Source organism: Cryptomeria japonica, chromosome 3 (genome assembly GCF_030272615.1).
Source record: "Cryptomeria japonica chromosome 3, Sugi_1.0, whole genome shotgun sequence".
Taxonomy (NCBI): Eukaryota; Viridiplantae; Streptophyta; class Pinopsida; order Cupressales; family Cupressaceae; genus Cryptomeria; species Cryptomeria japonica.
In genome coordinates this window covers 799082714-799102480 of record NC_081407.1, presented here as the reverse complement: position 1 = coordinate 799102480, position 19767 = coordinate 799082714, and the positions used below count along the sequence as shown (strand labels likewise).

At 39.5% G+C, this 19767-nt stretch overlaps 1 protein-coding gene across 1 annotated transcript in view; it reads right to left on the bottom strand.

Annotated features, from left to right (window-relative positions):
• The window catches only part of LOC131075820 (ABC transporter A family member 7), a 162721-nt gene extending 144700 nt beyond the window's left edge, over positions 1 to 18021 (bottom strand). Inside the window, exon 1 of the mRNA XM_058012720.2 lies at positions 17664 to 18021. Coding sequence (XP_057868703.2) covers positions 17664 to 17786 — 123 coding nt within the window. The 5' untranslated portion in view covers positions 17787 to 18021. The remainder of the gene's footprint in view (positions 1 to 17663) is intronic.
• Between the last annotated feature and the right edge of the window lie 1746 nt (positions 18022 to 19767).

Here is a 19767-nt window from a genome sequence, read left to right as displayed (position 1 = left end):
AGATCTAAAGGGACTTACCCAGTAAATTTCCAAAAACTTGTATCAATCTGAAACACAATGAAAATTTCCTCAAAACTTTAAATTTTGATTTCCCATACTAATCTTAGGAAATTTATGCAAGGAAAAGTCAATAAAAAACAAAAACAGGTTGGTTGGTTGACAGTTTCATTTTCTATTCAGTGCAGATTTGAAAACATACAGCATAATGAACCTTGCAATATATGTCCAAATTGGTCTTTGCTTGTTGTCAAGGACTGCAGTAGCCAGATGATTACATTACAGTGTCTGGACCTCAGTTGCATTTACAGATTACTACAATGCCTGGATGTCAAGTCTTGCAAAGGACTTAGTATACAGTCCAGCACTATGTAAGCTATTTTAAAGAAATACTTACATGTTCAATGACTGCAAAAGTGCATTATTTAATGAAATTGAATAAAATAAACATCTCATGCTTAATATTTGATGCTTACATAAACATTTAAACTGTAAAGGCCACCAGTATAAGAATCGCTGTAGCTTGAGATGAAAAGCACTGTGTGGGAAACAAATCAAAAGGAAACATGCATGGAAAAAGAAACAAAAGAAGGCCCTAAAAGATCCTTTCAGATTGCCAAAATGATGCTCTAGCCTGTCGATCAAAAGTTGAACAATCAACCCTAATGAAACATAAGAAGCCTGTAAACAATATCTTATGGCCCAAGAACCATGAAACTGTAAGATAAATTACATGCTGTTATATTGGGTATCACAATTATATTCCAATAGAAGTCCACAAATCCTCTAAGAATAATGCCAAGTGTACCTCAATAAACCACCTTGTGGGCCCAAAGGGAAATAAAATATTTCATCAAAACTGTAGGGAGTACAGAATTCAAGATCAAATCATGTATTTGCAGTCAGACAAATAGTGAGCACATTCTTTAAGTTTCTAAACATGATGATAAGGGAAGGTTCGTTGCCAAGATGACATGGTAGCCCAGCTGGGGAGTAGGACAGGGGAGTAAGTTGTTGCCAAGTATTCCAAAGGTGGTCCTCAGTCCTCACCATCTATTATTAACAGATGTCCACCACATAATCCAGAAGCTGAAGAGTTATTAGTAAAGCGGCAAAGGGGAGAGATGAGAGGCTAACACAGGAGGATATGCAGAAATGATAAGTGTTAGAAGTAAGTAGTTAAGAGACTAAGCTCATTTGCTCAATCTTCCTGTATGCGCAGAACCATAAAACATCCAAAACCTATATCATGCTTGATGTAAGCAACTACCAATGGGTAATTTAATGAAATCCCTACTCCAGTTTATGTTGTATATGTTGTATCTAAGAGTGAATGGATGAACCTTTTAAAATTTTCTTAAAATGGTTAATCACATTAATTTTACGCAAACTATCATAACAGTAATAAATTACTAATAATACTTTTGGGTGGCACCTTTCTCCTTGCATGCCTCCAAGCAAATGACTGATGGGGGATCTCATGGAGCTTCCTCGCCTCAAGTGAACTCTCATTCACAAGCCTAAGTATTATGCCAGTGTAGCATCTCCCTTATTGGGTGGTTGTCAGTTTGCACAAGACCAAAGGAGATGACAACAAGCAATCCATGCCTGCATTTGTGACTAGAATTTTTGGTTCCCTTGTTGGGACCCGATTTGAAGTTGCTTGACTAGAGACTTGATGTCACAGCCAATTCATATTGCTGGTATGATAAGTATTTGTCAATACGATGAATATTTAGGATACTTGGCTGGTTATTTGATGTTTGTCAATTGGCAGTAAAATGAGACTAGTATAAAAAAGCTCTATTAAATGTCTATCTTAGAGGTTCATCTTTGATAATAAGATCACATATGTTGTTTATTTGGTAAATATGAATGACTCTTCGTGATATTTGCAAGTATTTGAAGATTCTCAGAATGCAGGAGCAACCTTTGTCTAATGTTGAGTAAATTAGGGAAATATGCTTAAATATCAGTGGGAATGGATAAAATGCTTGTAATTGTCATGATTGAGGGTTTCTATCCAAGTTCTTAGCAAATTGTGAAATGAACACTAAAATTTACTTGAACATGTGTCAGGGAGATTGTGTTGTATGGAATCATGAATCAAATTACTTTAGAACAAATCGAACAATGATCTAGTCAAAAGTCTCTCTAGTTTGCTCAAAACTAGGTCTCATGTGGTAATTTGAAACCCAAGATCTGTTTGGAAAGGATAATCTATGAACCTTTTTGTATGAAATTTTCTTTGTCGAGCTCCTCGAGTTGATTTTCAATTGGTTGTCTGCACATCATCAAGGTCATACAAGAAATTTAGGACATAGGTGCTTATGAACTAAAGAAAGATTGCGGAGGCTAGAGATTAGTTGGTACCAATGATGCATGGATCCAAGCCATGAAAATACATTCACAAGAGATCTTGTTAGCTATTTTTTGGAATTGTCGGTATCTACATATACGTGCCTTGAAGAAGTGAAGTGAAGTTTCTTAGAGAGCCGCGCGCTAATTTCTTAAACACCATTGCCTTTTGAATCAAGAAATTAATCATAAATTTGGGGATTGAAGCTTTGATAATGAAAATGCAAGGAGATATGTGGAAGGTAGAGAGTGTTCACATGATTTGTGTGCAGACATACTGGGTGAAGGTAGCCACAAACCAAGTAAAAAGGAAAAGAGACCGATAAGGTATAGAGAGACAATTAGTAGTATTGGCAAAGATAAATCCCGAAAGTAGGGTGGTATTGGACCAAGATGTAACCATGAAGATCCAAGAGGAGGAAGAGGTTCTCTAAAGTACAATGTAATGGAGGCATTTTCAGTTATGAGAGAAGGGGAAAACAAAGTAGCGAATATGCCCACGCCCCTCCCTAGGCACATGTACCAACATACCCAATACGAATACGGGTATGATGCAGCTTGGATATGCATTGGTTACTGTTATCACAAAAGCTCGCACCCTTGTTGAGCTATCAACTCAGCAACCTTGTGAAACATGGAAACAACCCCAAAGTGTGGGACCTTGCGCAAGGGGGTTGAATCTCCGGAGAAGGCCGGCTTCCTTCTCAATCCAGGTGCAGGTGTTGAACCAACTCAACACTTCAAAACTAACTCCTAGGCCTATCCGAACAAATTTCAGAGGTAAAGGGAAGAGAGAAATGCTTGAAATAAAAGGAGGTGATGCACCAAGATAAGAGATTGTTCCTCTCCCCACCCGAAATGGCAAAAGGAATCAACCGAAACACCCAGGAGATGCACAAACTTCAGTTGTATGAGTGACCCCAATGCATGTATGGAGGTTAGAATTCGCTGAATGTCAAGAGGGGAGAAGGTTTCCCACAAGTCACACTCAGAAATAAATTTAACACGGCATATATGAGAGAAGAACCACAAAACATACACCTATGATGAAGGTAAGAAACATACACAGCACACATAAGTTGAAAGAAGGCAAGAATGGTGATTTCAATTAATTATAAGGCCAATGGCCAACTTACCGTTGCAAACCACAAAATAATACAAGAGAAGTGGGAGAGCATAGAATAGCTCAAACCAATAGGGAGAGAACCCTTTACAATGAGGCTTAATAGCCTTTATATAGAAAATTGGTTACAAGAGTGATCGTGACCCCTGTATGTCAGTCTGGAAGTGCAAAGAAGTGCATGCACTTGACTTTTGTACATGCAAGAAACCTAGCCATACCCACAAAAGGCAACCCTGAGAAGGGTGGATTAACTGACCTTCCAAAGTCAGAGTATGCAGACATGACATAAGTCACTACAACAAGCATGGCCCCGTACCTCCCTTGATGGAAATCCTGCCAAAAACATTAAATGCACCCTTGTGGCTCCACAAAAGAAGGTGCACAAGTCACAAAAGTCGTCGGAGCATTTAAATCTTTGGGTGTCGATCACGCCATCTGGAAGTGTTGAAAGCCAGAAGGAGTTTGGAAGACTTCGGAGACTTGCGTCACCGAAGTTGGGGGAACTTCGGAGACCTAGGTCACCAAAGTTGGGAAGACTTAGGAACTTGGGAACCTAGGGGTTCCGGAGTTCCAGGATTGAAGACTTAGGAACTTGGGAACCTAGGGGGGTTCCCAAGTTCCGGGTTTGAAGAAGAGAAGACTTAGGAACTTCGGAGACCTGGGTCACCGAAGTTGGGAAGACTAGCAGCTTGGGAACTTCGGGGTTCCGGAGTTCCGAGGAAAGAGAACAAGAGACCAAGGAAGGGAACTTCAAAACCTCGGGGTTCCGGAGTTCCGGGAAAGAGAGAGGAAGAGAAGGCTTGGGAAAGGAACTTCCGACAAGACAACACTTCATACTTCATGATTCCATCGTCTTCTCTTGGATCAAACTAGGGCAGCGCTGGTCCATGGAACATATCTCTGATCGGTTCTCATTGATGGACCAAGGGTGTCATAAAATGACAACAGTTACCATAGCCACACGTGCCCAAAAAACTAATTTTCTAGCCATGTGGAATACTGTGTGATTTGATTTTTAAAAAGTCTGTCATGAACCTTCCTAAACTTAATTTAAATGAACTTCATTCGTGCAATTTTCTTTTTTTTTTTTCTATTTTAGCGGCCCATTTTGTTGGGTTTTCTTCTAACATAATTGTACTAATTTTTTACTTCATTGTTATTTTAATTGATTTGAGTGAGATTATTGTTAATTTAATTATAGTGTTAGCGTTTGGTAGCTTTAAGAGATATTTTTCTCTAAATTTAAAATAATAAAACTAACAAAGGCAGTGACTCATATAAACAAAGGCAACAATTAATAGAGTTGTTAACTAAAGACACACCCTTTCAAATAATGTCTCCTTTCTAAAGAGGTGCATCATTTCACTAAACATGGAGATATATAAGGAGACTCAAATCATTTGCAAATGTGACGAATACCCACTTACATTTCTGATCCTAAAAACTAACATGGTATCAGAGTAGGTTTATTTTATGTGTCTATATTTTGTGATGAGGAGAGATTTACTGGCGCTTACAAAAGTGTACTAGCACTTCTCATGATAGTTTGTGGATAAGGTCTGAGGTCTAGATTGGCAGTTGGTATTCACAATGAATATCTCCTCTTTTGTCGTAGCATGGTATTCTCTCTGATCTCAAATAGCTGTGTTTGGTTGATTCTGACATGGAAAAGGGTTGTCTAGCCCACTGACTTCTCAAGATTTGAGAGTTGCATTTTCTTGTCGGTTAGGTTTTTAATGGCATAAAAGTTCTATTCAATTTTTTTCTAGTGTGGATTGTAGGAAGCCAACATTACCATCACGTGTTATCGAAAGATCTATTTTTGCTAACTAGAGGCTAGCACTTTGTTTCTTGAAGCCGATGGAGTTTATCATAACCTGTTTTGGTGAAACCTGAGCTATCTTTTGCTATCGTCATGGAGATAAGTTTTGGATATTTTTTGCAGTGGAAATGATGAAACCAGCTGCAAATTCATTATCATAATGCAGAGATCTGTTAAAATAGAGCCAGTGACGGATGGGGTGCACTTCTTCGTATTGAAATAACCATTCAAAAGAATCGATATCAAGCTGCTTGTAGCCATCAAACACTAATTCTGGCAGCAAATTGCACAAACTCGACCCTCATCTTTTGGCTTGTTTTGCATTTAGTGCTCCCTTGCCTTCAATTTTGTAGCAGATGTGACCAGACAGGCTATGGTGATATGCATTCAGCTCTTTTTGTAGGTCATGGGTGTGCTCAGATTGTTGTAGTGCTCAGTTCATGTGTATGCCATACGCGGGTATAGTCTGAGAAGTAAGTAGTGTCGATTTCTTAAAGGGTGCTTATAATCCTATGTCCTTATAATCCGTCAATGGAGGGGAGTTCACTTCCAGAGGATTTCTTTGTAAGTACTTGGAGATTCAAAGGGAGTCTGACAAACCAACAGAGGCAACCTTGAACGAGGAGGTCAGGAGGTTGATGCAAGTACTTGGAGCTTCAGAGGGAGTCACATCATCATGAAAATTTGTCAATGCATTTTTTCTCTGAGACGGAGAAATTTGAGGTGAAAGCCCTTGTTAATGCATTTTTTCTCTGAGAGAGAAATTTGAGGTGAAAGTCCTTGTTAATGCATTTTTCTCTGAGACAGAGAAATTTGAGGTGAAAACCCTTGTCCATCTCTAAGACGGAGATATGGTTCTTTCCACCCTCTGGGAGTAGCCATGGTGGATGTCATGTTGAGAGACTCCATGACAACATCACGTTGAGAGACTCCATGATGAACTTTTGTACTTGTATTTTTCCACACATGGGAGTAGCCATGGTGGACGTCATGTTGAGTGACTCCATGATGACATCATGTTGAGAGACTTCGTGATGGGCACTTATATGTGTGTTTCTTTCCACACATGGGAGTAGCCATGGTGGACGTCATGTTGAGAGACTCCATGATGACATCACGTTGAGAGACTTCGTGAGGAACCTTTGTGCTTACCACAAATGAGTGTTGCCATTGTGGGTATCATGTTGAGAGACTCCATGACGTAGATATCTGGAAAATATCTCCCTAGCTAAGAGGGAGTGTTAGTGTTTGGTAGCTTCAAGAGATATTTTTCTCTAAATTTAAAATAATAAAACTAACAAAGGCAGTGATTCATATAAACAAAGGCAAAAATTAATAAAGTTGTTAACTAAAGACACACCCTTTCAAATAATGTCTCCTTTCTAAGAGGTGCATCATTTAACTAAACATGGAGATATATAAGGAGACTCAAATCATTTGCAAATGTAACGAATACACATTTACATTTCTGATCCTAAAAACTAACATATAGGTCTTGGTTTGTATATCTTTTTGTATATTGTGAAGTATCAAACCAACTTACAATTATTTTTGTAGCAATTATGTGTCTATATTGCTTTGAAGTAACCAAAATTTGCTCTAATAATTTAGAAAATTGTATTAAATATATGTTAATGTGCATTTTATGAATGTTGTATCCAATCGCATCCAAATTAGGGGTCTTCACCAATGGTCCTATTTTTATCTAATATTGTATTCATATTTGTGTCCATGCAACTTTGGGGGAAAGTATGTTTAATAAAGATTTTGGAACTAGCACAAACGAAGAAGCATTGAGAGGAGAAAATGTAGAATGGCATACAAGCATGTCAATTACTACTCTAACTAAAGCATATGCTGGCATGTGACCTTTAGTTGAGGACATTGAACAAGCATAAACCCTATAATGTTCCCTGACCTCACCAGCGAGGGAGGCAAACGTACGGTGGGGTTGGAGCAGGGTCGTACGGTGGTTTGGCTGTACGGTAGGGTCAAGGAAGTTGTACAGTGGCGCAACAGGCCGCACGGTAGTGCAATGGCAGGCCGTACGGTAGCACCAAGAAGGTCGTACGGTGGTGTAGGGCTGGCCATACGGTGGTGCAAGACAGGCCGTATGGTGGTGTAGGGCTGGTCGTACAGTGGAGCAGAGCCAGCGCACTATGGTGTAGGGCTGGTCGTACGATGGTGCAGAGCAGGCCATGCAGTGGTGCTGAAGGTGTACAGTGAAGGCCGTATGGTGGTGCGGATTGGGTAAAGATGTCAAGGTTTGGTGAATTGCAGCGGTTGTGTGGTGGGTTTCCGGAGTAACGGGTTCGGAATATTATGAGTTCCCCTTATGCATGTAAATCCAAATTAATAGATACGCAACTGGAGAAAGTAAGCAATGATATATTTCAAGATTTGCCAGATCTGGAATGAATACAAAGGCAGGATAGGGTGAGAGGTGAATCCCACCGAAACTGCAAGTACCAAATAGGGAGGGTCTTTCACCTCTGAAATGGCAGTAACCAGAACTCCAACAGGATTTCGCACAAGAGAAAATAAATATCAAAACTCGCATACCCCCAACAATGACTAACACGGCCAAATATATGGGCTTCGGGAAACTTCCCGAAGGGTTACAAACGGGCCGACATGACCAACCAAAACTTGCCTAATCTAATTAAATAAAAAGGGCCCAAAATATTTGTTATTAAATTTGGGCCTTACAACAAAGTAATTAGATTTATTATTTAATTACATCTATCACAGTCCTCCCGGGCCAAAAATTGCTTGCCCTCAAGCAATTGCAGACTTGGATGCTCCAGAATTTGTTCGCCTTCCCAGGTGGCATCCTCAATGGGTAGATTCTTCCAACGTATAAGGAACTCTTTGACTGTGCGTGTTCTCAACCTCTTTTCTCTGACATCGACGACCTCTGCCAGTTCCAAAATTAGTTTCCCTTCTTCATCGATGGGTGGCAGATCCCTGGACACTGTGACGCGTTGCCCAACGGCATTCTTCAGACATGACACATGAAAAACATTGTGAATCCGACTTCCCTCAAGAAGCTCCAATTCGTAGGCAACTTCGCCAACTCTCCGAACCACCCTATAGGGTCCATAGAAACGTGGCTTCAACTTCTCCTTACCACTTGTCTTCAAGGAGGATTGTCTGCGCAGCTGAAATCGGAGGTAAACCAGATCATCAACTTCAAAATTTCGCTCAATCCGGTGTCGGTCAGCATACATCTTTTGTTGGTTCTGTGCCCTCTGCAGGTTTTCTTTGAGAGCTCTTGGGATGTCTAAACTCTCCTGAAGCCAACCTTTGGCCATTGGTGCACGACTATCTCCCAATGCCAGGTCAACAAATGAAGAAGGTTTATAACCGTACAGTGCTTTGAAAGGTGGCATGCCTATCGACATGTGATAAGTGGTGTTGTAACAATGTTCACCCAAATGTAACTAGCGAACCCAAGCCCTCTGTTGTGCTGAGATGTAGTTCCTGAGATAACCCTCCAGCCATTTGTTCACAATCTCGGTCTGTCCTTCTGTCTGCGGATGGTAGCTCGTGCTGGGTGACAGCTCGGTTCCAGCCAACCGAAATAACTCCATCCAAAAGGTACACAGGAAACGGCTATCCCTGTCACTGACTATGTTTCGCGGTAAACCATGTAGGCGGAACACCTCATGGAAGAACAACTCAGCTACTTGAACTGCCTGATATCTTGTGGGGATGGCAAAAAAATGTGCATACTTGGTCAATCGGTCAACTATGACAAAAATACAATCCTTTCCTTGCACTCTGGGGAGTCCCGTAATGAAATCCATCGAGATGCTATCCCATTTCTGGTCGGGAATTGGCAGTGGTTGCAATAGTCCGGCCGGCAGGTTATGTTCAGATTTGTTCTGCTGAAAGGTGGAGCATTCCCGTACATACTGCAGAACATTGTCCTTAAGCCCCTTCCAAGAAAACCTTTCACGGATCTATCTGTAGGTTTTCAAGTATCCCGGGTGTCCAGCCAAGGGGGAGTCGTGCAATTCCTTCAAAACTTTTTCCTTCATCTTGGATTCGGGTACCAGATAAATTCAGTCCTTGTAATAAATGATGTCGTCAACTACCTTGTATCGATCATCCTGTACTCAACCATCCATCAGTTCGCAGGCAAAAGTGTTCTTTGAGTATTCAACCAACAGGTATTCCTTCCAGTCCGTCGAAATCTGAGATAAAGAACATATGGTGGGCCTTCTTGACAGGGCATCAGCGACCACATTATTCTTTCCCTTCAAATATTCAATGTCGAAATCAAATGCCTAGACTTTTCTCACCCATTTTTGTTGTCGTTCATTCAGATCCCTCTGCTCCAAGAAGTATCGCAAGCTGTTGTGATCTATTCGCACAACAAACTTTGCTCCGACGAGGTACTATCGAAACTTCGCCAGTGCGTGTATGATGGCGAGCATCTCCTTGTCGTAGATGGAATATAACTGCTCAACTCCCGAGAGCTTCCGGCTCTCGAATGCAATGGGGTGACAGTCTTGCATCAACACCACTCCAATGCCTTCACCCGAGGCATCACACTCCAGGATGAAAGGGCGAGTGAAGTCTGGTAGTGCCAGAACCGGACACGTGCTCATCACTTCTTTTAGTTTGTCGAAGGTCTGCTGTGCCTGCGCATTCCAATGGAAGGATCCTTTCTTTGTCAGATCTGTCAGTGGTGCCCCAAGTTGTGAAAATCCTTTCACAAACCTTCTATAATAACTGCACAAACCAAAAAATTCGCGCAACTCTGAGAGAGTCTTTGGTGGAGGCCAATCCAAAATGGCCTAAATCTTTTCCTAATGAACTTGTACCCCCTGGGCGCTGATGACGTGCCCCAAGTATAGGACCTCGGTCATTCCAAATTCACATTTGGATCTTTTGGCATACAATGATTGTGATTCCATAATCCCCAATACTTCATCTCAATGCCCCATATGTTCCTTCCAGGTCTTGTTGTAGATGAGTATGTCATTGAAGAATACCAATAGGAACTTACGCAATTGCTTGTTGAAGATGTGGTTCATGCGAGACTGAAAAGTGGCCGGAGCATTGGTTAATCCAAACGGCATGACCAAGAACTCATAGTGTCCGTAATTGCAACGAAAGGCCGTCTTTTCCACATCTTGCTCCCTCATACGGATCTGATGGTAGCCGAAACGGAGATCAATCTTGGAGAAATAGATTGTGCCATGTAGTTTGTCCAATAGCTCATCGATCCTGGGAATGGGGTACCTATTCTTGATAGTCTTCTTGTTTAGTGCACGATAATCAACACACATTCTGAGAGTCCCGTCCTTCTTCTTCACCAGTACCATCGAGGACGCAAAGGGGCTAGAACTTGGTCGGATCCATCCCTTATTGAGGAGTTCCTAGATCGTTTTCTCTATCTCATCTTTGAACTTCTTCGGGTGGTGATAGGGTGTGGTGATAACGGGTTTTGCCCCCTCCTCCAACTCAATAGTGTGCTCAAACCCTCTGTGTGGGGGTATACCAGGTGGAATATCAGCGAAGACCAAGCTATGCCCACCCAGAACCGACTGAAGTTCCCCATCCTGATAGTGAGTCGGTTGCCCTTTCACAAGTTTTGTTGAGATCAAGCAATGTGTTGCCCAAACTACTTCATCATGTCTGAAGATGGCTTCCATCCTTTTGACAGAAATCTCCCTTGGGCCGCCATTCGACATTCCCCTGAGAACTACCTTCCTGCCATCAACCTTGAATGAGAACTCCATCCGTTTGAAGCTCTGTGTGTACTAGTCGAGGGTCTCCATCCATTGAATGCCCAATATGACATCCGTGTCATCCAAATCCACAACAAAGAAATCATCGATCACCGTGTAATTTCCCATGGTGATACTCAATTGCAGAACCAGGTGAGTGCATGATAGGAGATTGCCTCCTGCCACCTTGAAATCGAACCCTTCATGTTCCTTCGTACACAAGCCCCTACGGTTGACGAGTGACGAGTTTATGAAGTTGAGCGAGGCTCCACTGTCGAGCATAACAAGAACTCGTTGCCCTTGGAGTGTACCACGTACTCTAAATACACTGCACCTCGGGGTCCCTGCTAGTGTGGCGATGACGCCCCCCCTCCGTACCAATGTAGAGATTCTCTCTACCAGGCTGGTTTCTTCGGCCAATTCTTCCCTTGGGGTTTTGCTTTCTTCATGCTCCTCTTCTCCATCAGACATTACTTCAATATAGTGAATCTTTCCTTTGCCCAAACATTGGTGGCCTGGTTCCCATGGTTCTTTGCAAGTGAAACACAGCTTCTTCCTTCTAAGTTCCTGTCTTGTGGCTTCATCGAGCGATGACCCCTTCGGATAGGGTTTATTATCCTTCTCCCTCTAAACGAAAGGTGGTTTGGTAGGTGCAAAACTTCTGGAAAAGGAAGATGTTGCCATGTTGCGGGCCTTTTTTATTGCTTCCGTGAGCATGCTGGGGTTGAACCCTTTTACCCAACCTTTCAGTGGTTCCATCAATCCGTCTATGAACAAGACCACCAATCTCCGCCCAAAGATGTCGGTCACCAACACAGATAGTCTCTGGAATTCTGTGATGTAACTGTCCACAGATCCCGACTGCTTTAGTTGCGCCAACTCCTTGAAATTGAGTTCTGGGTCCTTCCCGTCAAATCGATCTATGAGCTTCTCTGTGAATTCAACATAGGAAGTTATCTGGTCATGGCCAAGAGTGACCATTCCATGATGCCACCATTCATGCGCGACCCCTTCCAGGTGGAGTGCTGCAAACTGGATAGCTTCATCTTCAGGCATCGGGTTGAGTTGGAAGTAAGTATCTGCCTTTTGAACCCAGGCACGTGCCGAGGTCACTCCGGCCCCATCAAAGGATGACAGGTTGATCTTGCCAACCTTCCGTTTGATGTCATTGTTATAGTGTCCATAATGGCCCCGACTTCTGCCGTCCGAGTATTTCATCCAGAGCTCCACATAATCCTTGAAGGATATGTCCCCTTCGAGATTTGCATCCCTCCAATCTTGACTCAACTGTGCTTGCATCTCCTGAAAGGTGGGTTCTGGCTCCCCCCGTGGTGCTTCGGATTTTTGAGGAAAAGTCAGCATCAGCGGCCGTGAATGTGAGCGTTGGATGTTTGACCTTCCCGTGACCGAATCATCGCCCTGTCCATTTTGTTCTCCATTCGTTTTTCCCAAGGCCAATTGTTGTAAGGTTTCCTCCATGATTTGTTGTCTTTTTTCTCCTCTGGTTAGAGTGTCGTTAAGTTGAGCTTGGCTTTTGGTTAGCTCCCTTGATAGTGCCATGACTTCTCTTGTAGGGACCTGTGGTTCGCCCATTCGATCGGCTGAAAAGTACCTCCTTTTGGTGTACACTTGCATCCGCTAAACGACAGGCTGGCAAGATCACAAGCTCTAATACCACTGTAATGTTCCCTGACCGCACCAGCGAGGGAGGCAAATGTACGGTGGGGTTGGAGCAAGGTCATACGGTGGTTTGGTCGTACGGTAGGGTCAAGGAAGTTGTACGGTGGCACAACAGGTCGCACAGTAGTGCAGTGGCAGGCCGTACGGTAGCACCAAGAAGGTCGTACGATGGTGTAGGGCTGGTCGTACGGTGGTGCAGGACAAGCCATACAGTGGTGTAGGGCTGGTCGTACAGTGGTGCAGAGCCGACGCACGATGGTGTAGGGATGGCCATACGGTGGTGCAAAGCAGGCCGTGCGGTGGTGCTGAAGGTGTACGGTGAAGGTCGTACGGTGGTGCTGATTGGGTAAAGATGCCAAGGTTTGGTGAATTGCAACAGTTGTGTGGTGGGTTTCCGGAGTAATAGGTTCGGAATATTATGAGTTCCCCTTATGCATGTAAATCCAAATTAACAGATACGCAACTAAAGAAAGTAAGCAATGATATATTTCAAGATTTGCCAGATCCGGAACGAATACAAAGGCAGGATAGGGTGAGAGGTGAATCCCACCGAAACTACAAGTACCAAATAGGGAGGGTCTTTCACCTCCGAAATGGCAGTAAACAGAACTCCAACAGGAATTCGCACAAGAGAAAATAAATATCAAAACTCGCATACCCCCAACAATGACTAACACGGCCAAATATATGGGCTCCGGGAAACTTCCCGAAGGGTTACAAACGGGCCGACATGACCAACCAAAACTTGCCTAATCTAATTAAATAAAAAGGGCCCGAAATATTTGTTATTAAATTTGGGCCTTACAACAAAGTAATTAGATTTATTATTTAATTACATTGGGGATATCACAAACCCTATTGCGACTAGTTATTTGGAGAGTTAACTGGAAGATGGTGAGAAATGGAAAAATTATGTTTACTAAAGGTTCCAAAAATGGCACCAATGACAAAGCATTGGGACCACTAAAGGTGGAACAACATGAAGGAATGTCAATTACTAATTTAAATGAAGCAAATTGTTGGATGCAACCTTTTTTTCAAGACACTCAAATATAAACCCTATTGAGGCTAGATGTTTGCAAAGTTTATTGGACAATAGTGAGTTTGTGTTAGAACAAGTTGGATCTTATAAGTTGATAGGATTCAATCAACCCCTTATGACAAGTAATGTTTTTTGTTTTTTGTTGGTAATACCAAGTGAAATCTCTACAAGTATGGCATATTATGGGGGTTCATCTAGTACATATTCTCACACCAATGGATCTACCTTTAGTAAAATGATTGGGAAAGTCAATTGTCTATAAATCAATAAATTATATATAGATAAGTCATGCAAAAAGAGTAGTTAGTGCACAATTGAGTTTAACATTGGTATGAAAATTGTTGCTACTATGGTGGGGCCAACAGTAAGTTTGACACCTTTAATTGTTGGACAAAGTAGAAGAATGACTAGACCCAACACTATAGATAGCATAAGTAGGAGCCAATTTGCCTAGCCAAATGTTGCAATGAGTTTTACACAGATGATGCATCACATAAAGATTGTAGCATGGCATGTTCTAAACTAGATTGTTAAATAAGTGCCATGAGTGGTTCCATAACAACCATCAGTATATGTTCATTATAATATGTCCATGAAACTACTTGAATAGAAGGAACCAAGAACAATAGAAAGCAAAAGGGGTAATGACACCAGAACTAAATGTTAGACGATTCACAACCACATTGTTAGTTCATGGGCACGCATGGTACTGGAAATATGATCCCACTCAATTTGTGGTATACTATGAGCAGTTGAAGAATGGTTTCCTCAAACAATTTAATATTCTACAAATTGATCAATAGAAAATTCTTTCGTTGAAGGAGATTGCGCAGGGGTTATTTGAAAGAGTACAAGCCTATGATGCTCGGTTCAAGAAATTGGTGTCTATGATTTCCAATGAGTTACACCTGATGCAATATACAAAATGGTTCACTGGAGGGTTGCATTATATTTTCTATGTTTTTGTCATTTTGTAGTTGAAAATTGCAGCCTTTGGGAATTTTGTTGTATTTTTTAATTTTCAATAGTTTAACATCATGTGAACAATGACAATGAATTGTGAAAGCAAAAATAAAAGACTTATCAACTTGGTCAACTCTAATGTATGTATATGATGAATGCCTTATAAACGTTATCATTTGAATATTTCAAATTTCCCTATATTTTTTAAATTTTCGCCACTTTTTATTACTTGTCCCCTTTATCATCCCCTAAATGGCCTCCAAAAAATCTGTCCCCTTAATACATCTTTCCATCTCCTACCATCCTCGTCCCAGAAGCTTGGTGTAATATAGAAAATATATAAAAACCATTGTATGCTCAAACCTCGCCCTCAAGGGATCTTGGTGACCAAAATGTGTTGAAAAATAATCTATATTCACCATATGTTCTTACTTCCCCTTATGGGATCTTGGTGATTAAAAAGTGATAAAATCTCCAACAAAACATTCAGATCATGCCTACTAGGCAATACCAAAAGTTAGCAGGATAGGAAACAAAAATATCCACCAAAACCAAAACAATCCTTAACAACAAAACCAAAACAATTCTTAACTACAGAAGGGGAAAAGTATGATAATACATCCATTCGATAGGTTAGCAAGGATTGAAAAAAATCTGCATAATAGGCTCAACAAGAGAAAAAATACCTGCCCGCAAAAGACCTAGTGTCATCATGGCAGAAACAGAACAAAAACAAGTGAGACAAACACACCAAGAAAGGCCTAAAGATGCTTTGAAAGATCCATGAATAAGGAAGGAAAACAAACAAATCGAAACTAAGATACAACTTTGACTGAACAAGAATTAGAGGCACAACATGGAAATGAAGCCCCTACACACAAAATAGACAAGCAGGAATCAAAATACCATTCCAAAGAAATGGAGGATGAGCAAGAACAAAGAAAACAAGTGCCCAAGGAAATGTACGATTTTTTTTCTTCCCATGCAAGCCACTAACACCTCTAACAAAACAATTGCACAAGTGGCATAATTGATTGAGGTCCACATCAAGAACCTTGAATTCAACCTTTCTTAGAGTTCACTGGCCTAGTCAATAGGCAAAAAAATGGCTCCCTACCATTCTACACACCTTTTGAAAACATAGGCAACTACAGCCTTGATAAAAATGGCCATGGAGACTGCTGGAAATAACTCGAGAAAAGAACAAATGAGATAGATAAATTGAAGGCACAAGTTGGAGGCGTAGCAACAAACTGTGTTTACCTTGAGCATTGGTGCAAGCAAGCTGAGTTCATAGCCGACAATGGGAGATGACTTTAGCCATTAGAGCTAACAATAATCAATTTTGGAAATTTAGACCAGATAGTTGTTGAAGAAGAGTTCTCCGATATATTGTGGAGATCACATGTTGAGGTAAGAAATTGTTGGCTATAATAAGTGTCCAAAGGCAGCCAACTTGTAACAGCATGTTCATAGTCGATTGGAGGAAGCTAGTTTTCCCTATGATGGAATTTTCTCCTGATTTGGGTTACTCTAAAATTAATCTTTTGTTCTCTCTCCTTTTTTAGTGTATTTAAATATTCCATTACTTTGTTCAATTCTTACAAGCTCGTGAACCAATCTACAATAAAGAATACAAAGTACATAAAAGATTAAGTAGGAAAGGTTTCTGATTTCCACTTAAAGAGGAGGATGAATTCAATATTTCTTAACAATCAAAGTACAGAAAATTAGGGGCATGGCTAGAAAGTTTACGCTAGTATGTACTAGACACAATGAATGTGGAATGTTTTGTTCATGTAAAGAGTTGCAATATTGTATGGATGAAGTAGATGACGGTCAATAAAGAGGTTGTTGAACAGATCTAAATTCAATTATTTGTGTCATTTAATTGGATATGAAGTTGGAACAACAATTTTAGTGTACAAGGATTCATTTGTGATGAAAATGGACTATACATGCTACTTTGCAGATCAAGTGAACTGGGCCATGCCAAGTATTTCAAAGGTGATCCTTACCATCTGTACACCAATAGATCTCCATCAAAAAACCTTAAGGCATAAGAATTCTAAGGTGGCAAATAGAAGAGAGAGGAGAGGTCAAAATTGAGGATGATAGGTAGAAATGAATAGTGCTCGCAAAAAGTACATAAGATGATCTGCACAATCTTGCAGTATGTGTACAGCCCCAAGTAACGTCCACAACCTATGGATGTATATCATGCTTGATGTAAGAAACTGCTGATGGATAATATAATGATACGCTTATTCCAATTTATGTTGTCTGTTTTGTTTCTAAGTGTGAATGGATGAAGCTTTTGATATTTCCTTAAAATGGTTAATCACAATAAATTAATAATTATATGCAAATTATCATAACAACAGTGATCCTCTCGCTTGACACTATTATTCTTGCACGCCTCCAGGAAAACAATTGATGAGGATCCCATGCAGCTATTGTGCCTCAAGTGAGCTCCTTAAACCCTCCCAGTCCAAAGTGGTATGCCAGTGTAGTGTCTGCATTGTTGGATGTTTATCGATCAATGTAGGAACATGGGAACAACCATAGGCAATCCATACCCACATTTGTGCCCCAGAAAACAACATAGGTTATGGCCAATTTTTATTTAATGTATTAAAATATAGAAATGATTACAAAACCATATCGAAAATCTAAGGATTGAGCTAAAGTCAAAATAGTAAGAAGAGCAACTCATAAAAGGAAAAGAAAAGCAATTTTGAAGAGAAATATTTCTTGCAATACCATATTTCTACTCTCAGAAGCAGAAAAATTTTCACTGCGCTGTCATAATCAATGCTGTTATTTTCAAAGGCAGCTAAAGTCTCAACAAGAATTTTATTAATTCCTAAACCTTTTATCCTCAGTAAACAAACTAACAAGAAAACTGCAAAAAAATTGCAAATGGTACAGAAAAACCTGAAACGTTAAATTCTTTCTCAAGAGAGCGTTGGCCTGAGTGCTGAATCTCGCAGGGCCTCGGCTGGCCGATGCCATTGGCGGCACAGCTTCCTGTGAAGAAGAGGGCGTCGCCAGCTCCATTTCAAAAGTTAATTTTGTTGTAATTTACAACATAATGGAAAGGAATAGCAAAGATTTTGTACGTTCATTAGTTGCATTTAAAGGGAGGAAAAAACACGCTTTTGTTCAGCACTTAGCTTAGCTTCGTGGCAAACCCCTAACCTGTGGTCAAGAGACCACGAATCAATGGACACAACTTCGTTAACTGTTGAACGATTGAATTTTGCGGATTTGGAGGCCTTGCTTGCGTAAGATAGATGTAGATTTTTAATGCTTTTTTTAATTACGCGGGAATTACGTGTGGCTGAAGCAAACGATTTTCCAACGCTTTTTTAAGCGAGGTAATTCATGTGAAAAAGACATGAAATTTTTAATATTGACGTTTTAATCTACAATTTTAAAATCATATATATTTTTTGATAAGTTTCTTTATTAGAGGGCTGATTTTTGTTTTATTACTTTGATGAAAAATAGTAATTAATAGATTTTTTACTAATTTAAATTAAAAAAAAAATTTACAATTGTTTTATCTTTATGTAATAATAGATATGTACAATTAGTTTAAAAGTAATGGTTTTCATTTTTAATGTTTACAACATTTATAATTGACAACATGAAATTTCTCCATTCCATGATAAATTGATATAATTTTGTTAATTTAATTGATAATAATTAGAGGATATTCTTTTTTTTTAATGTTTTAAAAAAGAAAAAGAAAAAATATTGAAAATTAATAATATAATAATTTAATTTTTCACTATAATAAAATGAGGATGAGGAGTTGGAAAATAAAAAATTCTCTAATTTAATTTATGATAATAACAAGGATATTTTATCCTTTTTAAATTTCTAAAAAGAAAAAGAAAAATATTAAAAATTAATAATTTAATTTTCCATTATTTGAATTAAATTATATAATATTATAATTTATTTTATATATATATATATATATCATTTTATAATATTTATTACAAAAAATTATTAATTTAAAAAAAATTTAAGATAGAAAAAAGTGATTTTTCATTTTTAAAATATTTTTAAAAAAATTATCGTAAATATTTTTTAAATATGAATTTAGAAACTTATTTTAATTACGTTAATTTTTAGGAAGAATATCCTTATCTATTGAATGACAATTTATTATTTAATATTTTAAATAAAACTAGCAATTGCACCTTGGTACGCAATGGGTATGTTGAAGAGGTGTAGAAGGTCCATTAGGGAAAAAATTGGTCAATCTTTTGTATAAATTTGTGTAGTAGATGAGGTCAATTGGTAGTCATGATGTTGTTTCAATAACAAAGGTCTCGATGGAGAAGGAAGCTTAAAATCAACCATGCATCCACTTTTTTTTTTATTATTGAAAGAATGCAAGATTACAAAATAAATTGTATACATGTTGCTATAGCAACAACATGACAAGGAGAGTACAGGAACGGAAGACATAACCAACAAGAAGAGACATTACAGCAGTATAAATGTTACTATAGCGACCAACAATATGAGAAAGAGACGTTACAATGCTACAGCAGCTCAACAACCCAAAGAAGACCAACAACACCAATCAGTCTTGCAAGAGAGACTTTAGCCTTTGCCCAATACCAGCTAGCTGTGAGGCTTGAGATTTGATTCTTTGTATTTGAAAGTCGACCTTTAAATTCTTTTTAGCTTCAACCTATAATTGTGAAAAAAGAGAGGCAAGGTAGTAGAAAATGTCAGAGTAAAGCCTTAAATATACAAATTCCTAGTGAATATTTTGGTTATTAAAGATTGCCTTACACCTTTCTTTCCAAATATGCAACAAAATAACATGTCTAACACCATCAACAATAATGTTAGCATGAAGGCCGACTCCAAGAAGAGCCTCTTTCCAACTTTATTTGTGTTCAAAATATCAAGCAAATCATTGAAGACAATATCCCATTATTTTTTAACAAACTACCCCCAGAAAACATGTCTTATATTTTCTTGCTTGTGACAAAAAGGGCAATTAAATGGTTGG